This window comes from Neofelis nebulosa, chromosome X, assembly GCF_028018385.1.
Source record: "Neofelis nebulosa isolate mNeoNeb1 chromosome X, mNeoNeb1.pri, whole genome shotgun sequence".
Taxonomy (NCBI): Eukaryota; Metazoa; Chordata; class Mammalia; order Carnivora; family Felidae; genus Neofelis; species Neofelis nebulosa.
Window position 1 is genome coordinate 112,743,347 of NC_080800.1, and position 6,867 is coordinate 112,750,213.

The following is a 6,867-nucleotide window of genomic DNA, read 5'->3' on the forward strand; positions in this document are numbered from 1 at the left end:
ACGGCCCCCGTAATGTGCATGGTGGGGGATTACTGTGTGTCAGAGCTGGGCGATAACTAGGGTCGCCTGAATGATTCCTGCTTGCAAATGACATCAGCCCTGTCAAAGTGGGAATGATTTGTTGCTTCAGCGCCTCTCTGATATTAAATCTAGAGGGGTGGATTCAAGTTAGTGCTTCAGAGGACACACATACCTATTTCTCACGTAAAGGAACATGCAGTAGACCATCTTCTGATTGCAGAGAAACGAATGAGCCCGGGGAGAAAACGGACGACGCCCGTGTAGATTTTCGTGGCCAGACATGGAAACAAGGTGATTCTAATAAACAATAAGTATTATTTTATAATATCTAATTATTCATAAGATTCCCCAACAGGGAAGAACAAGCAACTGCAGAGCATTTCCCCAACCCCCCTCCCTCTGTCACGGAAACGCCAATAAAACTCCTCCACCTCCCACCCTTCAATGCCAGATCGGTAAGCATTTAGCCAAGCATGCTGGGAGACACAGAACAACTGAAGGAAAGGAGTATCCGGGTGTCTTGAATTTGCTTGCCATTCTGCTCTGTTCTACCATCTCGTTACTAGACGTAGGCATTAGACGTGACAATCAGCCACATTTAAACTGAGCAGAAGAAATATCAAAGGCAGAGCCCTCAGAAGAAATGTCTCAAAGACAGCTTCAGTCACCTAATCAGACTTTAATTCCAATCACAAATGACACAGACTCATCAAGCTCTGTCGTTCCTAATGATACCACAAATAAAGGACGGACCGGAGACAACTCTCCAGGAATAGAAGCTTTGTGTGCTATCTACATCACTTATGCTGTGATCATTTCAGTGGGCATCCTTGGAAATGCTATTCTCATCAAAGTCTTTTTCAAGACTAAATCCATGCAAACAGTTCCAAATATTTTCATCACCAGCCTGGCTTTTGGAGATCTTTTACTTCTGCTAACTTGTGTGCCGGTGGATGCAACACACTACCTTGCGGAAGGATGGCTGTTCGGAAGAATTGGCTGTAAGGTGCTTTCTTTCATCCGGCTCACTTCTGTCGGTGTATCAGTGTTCACGTTAACAATTCTCAGCGCTGACAGGTGGGTTTCTTTTCTCAGTTTTATTTGCTAGGATGTGAAATTAACCAAAAAAAAAAAAAAAAAAAAAAAAAAAAGAAGAAGAAGAAGAAAGAAAGGAAAGCTTGTACTCAGCATTCACCGGCTACTGTTCTGCTTTTCTTACAGTCTGTAACCTAGATGTAAGATTGGAAAACCGGGGAGTGGGGGGGCAATTAAAAAAAAAGTTGGTGTGAGAAGGTTAAAATTCCTGGGTTAGCATCGGAGGAAAGGCTGGAATTGTATGCTTTGGGAATAATTTATTCTCTTTGGAGTGTAATTGTTTGCTTGAAACAATACTGAACCGTGTGTGTTTCCACCCCCCCATTCAGTTTATTTATTAAGTAAGGCAAATTGTTCCAGGTGGAAAAGAAAAACAATTCATGCTTTATACATTAGTGCAGCCTAGTGGTACAATATGGTCAACATTAAAACATCAGCATAGGTGTGAAATTGACCACAAACACATGCATCTAATTTACTTGAAATTCATCAAATTAACCAACGGCAGAAAAATGGTGAGGTTTTCGGCTGCCTGGTAGCTTAATGTAATGTCACCACCTAATTGTATTTGTTTTCTCTATAGGCAGTCAATGACATTCTTGTTTCCGGAGAAATAAATTAATCCGGTTGACTTTTAGAGCTCTGTGGATAGAGCGTGTGAGAACCTCCGGCAGTCAGGGTATTCCGGCTCTGTTAGGATATTTTCAGTCTAAGTACTGTGTTTTTCTGTGTTCCTATTGTAGAATAACTGTGAAAGCATGAAAAAATTTTTGAGGCTCCAAATGTTCAGATTCTGGAATCAGAGAAGAGGAAAAGCTTTCCCTGTGTCTTTTATGGATTTTTGCTTTGACTGTTTTTATATCTTATTCAAGTGCAGATTTACTTAAAGGCTGTAGATTTTAAGGCGAATTTGTCAGCATAAAGACATCTTTGCATGGGCACGGGGTGTCCAATTTCACCCTTGCCTTGCTCTAAATTTACCTACAGATCGGCCTGGGCAACAAATAAGCACGTATGAACAGGGGAGAAATTAACCCTCTTCTCTTTACCGCACAAACTCATGGAATTCTTTCCTAGGAAGGTTAATGACTGCTCACTCACGAAGGAAGGAGAATTAGGTTTAACCTCAGTCACTTATACAAAAAGGAAATCTTTTAGAACCCATAAGGTGATACACAGGTAATGAGTTACTCTCAATCATACAAAGAAATCATGCTGAAAAAAATGTATTCGTCCTAAATAGAGGATCTACACACAAAATTATAAAATTGCAAATCTGAAATAGTTCCTCCTAGTGAATAAGAGAAAAGATGATTGGCAGAAACATAAAATCCTGGGGTGTATTGTGTATTAGTTATTGAAATCATAACTCATTCAGTTGCTTAATGTTGACCTGGTTATATACATGTGTATAGGAGGCAGAACTGGATGGCCACTGAGATCACTTTTAGCCCTAAGACTCTGTAGTTTTGATATGTATTTTGACCTTTGCCTATGGTTGTTTCCAGATACAAAGCAGTTGTGAAGCCCCTAGAGCGACAGCCCTCCAATGCCATTCTGAAGACCTGTGCCAAAGCTGGCTGCGTCTGGATCGTGTCCATGATCATTGCTCTACCAGAGGCTATATTTTCAAACGTGTATACTTTTCAAGATCCCAACAAAAATATGTCACTTGAAGCGTGTACCTCCTATCCTGTTTCCGAGAAGCTCATGCAAGAGATACATTCTCTGCTGTGCTTCTTGGTGTTCTACATTATCCCACTCTCAATTATCTCTGTCTATTATTCTCTGATTGCTAGGACCCTTTACAAAAGCACCCTGAACATACCTACTGAGGAACAAAGCCATGCCCGCAAGCAGGTATGTATTAATCAGGACTCGTGCATGAATTTAGAAATGAAATTCCTACTTTTGCACCTGCAAGCAATAACTACGATAGCGGGATAGTAATTTTGCTATGATCACGGACTCTGGAGTCTGTCAGACTGTCTGTCATTCTGGCTCTATCACGTACTAGCTGTGCAGTCTTGGGCAAGTGACTTAACCTCTCTGAGCCTCGGTTTCCTTGCCTGTGAAATGAAGATGGGGGCTGGGTGAAGTATACAAAATACTTAGCATAGTTCCCGGTGCATCGTCAGCAGTTGATAAGCGGTGGGATTGCTATTGTTAGACAGGGGGACAGCTGAAGTTTGGGAGCCATCAAAATTATTTACACCATCGAGTAGCGATGAACAGCACACAAGGTGAGACTATGAAGTGAAGCATCTTTTGCTTTAGAAAGTGTAACAGAATGACAAAAACACAGGATGATAGAACTGGCAAGGAGCCCTGATATTATTCGATGCAAACCACTTGCAAACCAACCGGCTTATTCAGATAAGCAAGCCGAGAGCTCAAGGGACGAGGTAAGTGCCAGTGGCAAGAGAACACAGTGACTCACAGAAGTTTGATTAAGACCATTGCAAGAGCCAGTGTGCCTCCTTCCATAAAGATGAACAGAATAAAAAGAATGTTGCCAAAACATTGTTCCATTTGATTAAAAACACACCAACAGGATTTCTATTTTTCCTGGGGGGGGGGGCTATTCTTGACCAGTCCATTCAGTTGGTTCAACTGGGGTGCTCATGAGGCTGAAGTTGCATATTTGGTGCCCATGTGAACAGTTCTCTTTACTCTGTGACCACAGGGACTTAACCTGGTTCATTTCCTTCATTAACAGGTGTAGGCAGCATACTTTTCACAGGTATAGGTAGGATGACACATTGGTTTTCATTCCTTTGACTGTAGGGTCAGAATTCCTACAGACTACAAATAATTTTTGGCAACTTTCATAAACCCCGGAAGAACACCCTAACCTAGCCAGCCTCTGCTGAGGCAGTGAAAGCAGTTTCGTATAGCATCTCTCTGTTTTTAATTAAATTAAAATTTCAAGAATTCCACAACGCTCCTTGAGATAATCAGAGACGACCTAGAGTATCTCAAAACTGGGGCTGGGAGTCTCTGAATTAGAGCTAATGAGACCAAGATCATGGGTTACCATGCCAATTAACTGGCTGGATTCTATAGGCACGGGCTGCCTTCCCACAGATCCCAACCAACGCGTTATTTCACAAACGCATGCTCAAAGGGATGCCAGCCTGTTAACTGTTCATGTCTATGTAAATCTAGAGCGTGGCTCGTTAAAATCTCTGCCAGCTAAATGATTTTTTCCCCCCTGTGGTCGTTTTTCTTCCCCCCTACAGATTGAGTCCCGGAAGAGAATTGCCAAAACCGTTTTGGTGCTGGTGGCCCTGTTTGCTCTCTGCTGGTTGCCGAATCACCTCTTGTATCTCTACCACTCGTTCACTTACCAAACCTACGTGGACCCCTCTGCCATTCATTTCATTGTCACCATCTTCTCTCGGGTTCTGGCTTTCAGCAATTCCTGTGTAAACCCCTTCGCTCTGTACTGGCTGAGCAAAACCTTCCAGCGGCATTTCAAAGCTCAGTTATTCTGTTGCAAGGCAGGGCTGCCCGACCCTCCTCCTGCCGAGACCCCTCTTAACAACCTGGCAGTGATGGGAAGGGTCCCCGGCGCTACAAGCACGCAGGTGTCTGAAATTAGCGTGACCTTGCTCACTGGGTGTAGTGCGAAGGAGGAAGATGACAGAGTCTAGCTTTTCAATTAAAACTGGTATTTTGCCTCCCAGCATGAGTATCCGACTCTGAGCTGTGAGTAGGTGGATGGTGTCAGGATTTTTGTTGTTTGTGCGTTGTGCTGAAATCCTAGGAGTGAGAGATCCTTATAAAGGAAAGGACAAACCATGATATTTTTTTTTTTCAATGTACAAACGTTAACGTTACCGGGCTTTCTAAATAAAATGAAGCCCCACTAGGTGTCAAAAGACACGTTTGTATGTCGGCAGGTCCTACGGGACCTCGGATGGGAGAGAAGGTGAAATAAACGGGATGACACTGGAAAATCCAACGTGTTCCCGTCACATCTACGCTTCTCATTTCTCGTATACTCCTGTGATTTGCATAACACTGTGTCTGTGTTCAGTATGTGGTGCAAATCTAGAGATTCTGCTTTGTGTATGAAAAGGGGATCAGATAGAAATAAAACGTCTGCAGTTTTCTTGCAAAACAAAGTCCTTAAAAAATAAAGCTTCGCAGGTGTTTTTGACTGCTCTTTTCCATTAATCTCTGTCCCATCGTAACTAAAACTCTGCGATTCCAGTGAAAATGTTTTGGGATCAGTGACTATAACGTACCGAGTAAGGATCTGGGGCAGGGTGTTTGTCTGACTGGGTCAACACTTACTGACTTATTAGTTCCACTTACAACCAGCATCGATCGATAATGGAGCACATGTCTCTCACAAATATTGTGAAGAACTCGCCGTACTCACGGGCAGGATAAGTGGCCACGCTTATTGTCATCGGAAGGCCCCAGAGAAGGACCCCTGTCGAAAACCCCGTGGACCAGCCAGTGTCTGAAATTCTTCCTTTAAGGAAATTCATTTCTCTCTGGTAAGCAGTGCCCTCTTTCTAAAAAATGGAGAAGTACCACGCGAAATCCTTTACATCTGGGCGTGCGGTTGTTCCCAGATCATCTTCCTGCTTGACTTCTTTAAACCCGATGGGAGCCTGAGTCCTGTAAGAGCGTGGCCTGATTAACCTCTGCCCTTGGAAATCAGATAGAAGGTTCTGAATTTCTGTCCTCTGCTCCTACTTGCTAACGCTTTAAGCTTAAGAACTGTTATTTCAAACAAACTGTTGTCAATAGATGTGTCAGATTTAGATTTGTGGTTTTAGAAAATGTTTTCTTGGGGCAAATTAAAGGATATGTTTGGCGCTTTAGTTAAATCCGTATCTCCAAAGCCTTGATTGTGGAGTGTGCTTTTGGTAGTTTTGAGCTTTCTGTAAATGGCTCGTGTAGTTGTGAACTTTTGCTGATGATGTGGCTCCAAAAAGGGAACGTGTTATCAACACTAAACTTTACATGTGTGTAACATTGTTTTACTTGGGGGGGGGGGGGGGTGCCCATATTGTGTTAGTGTTAAGTTGGACATCATAATAAGTGGTGGGAAATAAATATCAAATAAAGTTTTAAATGACTCTGTGTAAGTTTATATTTTAAAAACAATAGTTCTCACAGGGGCACGTGGGTGGCTCAGTGAATTAAGCATCCGCCTCTTGATTTCGGCTCAGGTCATGATCTCGCAGTCTGTGAGTGCAAGCCCCATGTCGGGCTCTGCGCTGGCAGTGTGGACCCTACTTGGGATTCTCTCTCTCTCCGTCTCAAATAAACTTAAAAAACAAAATACAAGTAAGAAAAAAACAGTAGTTCTGGAGGAATATAACTGAGAACCCATTTTAATCAGAAAATTTAAGTTATTTGCATGTCACAAAACTCCCAGATGTTTTACGATTTCCTCACTCTTGAGTAAAGACTACGTTTTTACTCTTCCAAGCATGGCATTTTAGAAATAACTGATAAAAGTACCAGATGACAAAAGCCAAGAAAGCTGTTTAGCAGTTGGTGAAACTAGAACTCAAAGAACGTTCATTTTCCTCACTCTTAGTAATTCAGAGGTGACTCCGGGATCTGATATAAAAGAATTCCCTAAATGGTTTTATAGGGCGTCGCCCCCCATCCAGAGTTGGGGAATTGAGATTAAAATCCATGGCTTTGTTTTGATTTTTTTTTTGGAGGGGGTGGCCTCCCTCTCTCTCTCCCTCTCCCTCTCTCTCTGTTTCTAACAGATGA

At 42.5% G+C, this 6,867-nt stretch overlaps 1 protein-coding gene across 1 annotated transcript; it reads left to right on the forward strand.

Moving 5' to 3' along the window:
* The first annotated feature begins 618 nt into the window (after nucleotides 1–618).
* Nucleotides 619–6,119, forward strand: BRS3 (bombesin receptor subtype 3). Its single transcript, XM_058713102.1, has 3 exons — nucleotides 619–1,098; nucleotides 2,625–2,976; nucleotides 4,359–6,119. Exons 1-3 carry the CDS (start codon nucleotides 665–667, stop codon nucleotides 4,770–4,772), a joined length of 1,200 nt encoding a protein of 399 aa, XP_058569085.1. The 5' UTR covers nucleotides 619–664; the 3' UTR covers nucleotides 4,773–6,119.
* Nucleotides 6,120–6,867: the final 748 nt, after the last annotated feature.

Excerpts from the sequence above, each read along its gene's own strand:
- BRS3 (XM_058713102.1), top strand. The coding sequence starts at position 665 with ATGTCTCAAAGACAGCTTCAGTCACCTAATCAGACTTTAATTCCAATC. Across the intron at positions 1,099-2,624 it reads ACAATTCTCAGCGCTGACAG|ATACAAAGCAGTTGTGAAGC; the intron begins GTGGGTTTCTTT and ends GGTTGTTTCCAG. Across the intron at positions 2,977-4,358 it reads AAAGCCATGCCCGCAAGCAG|ATTGAGTCCCGGAAGAGAAT; the intron begins GTATGTATTAAT and ends TCCCCCCTACAG.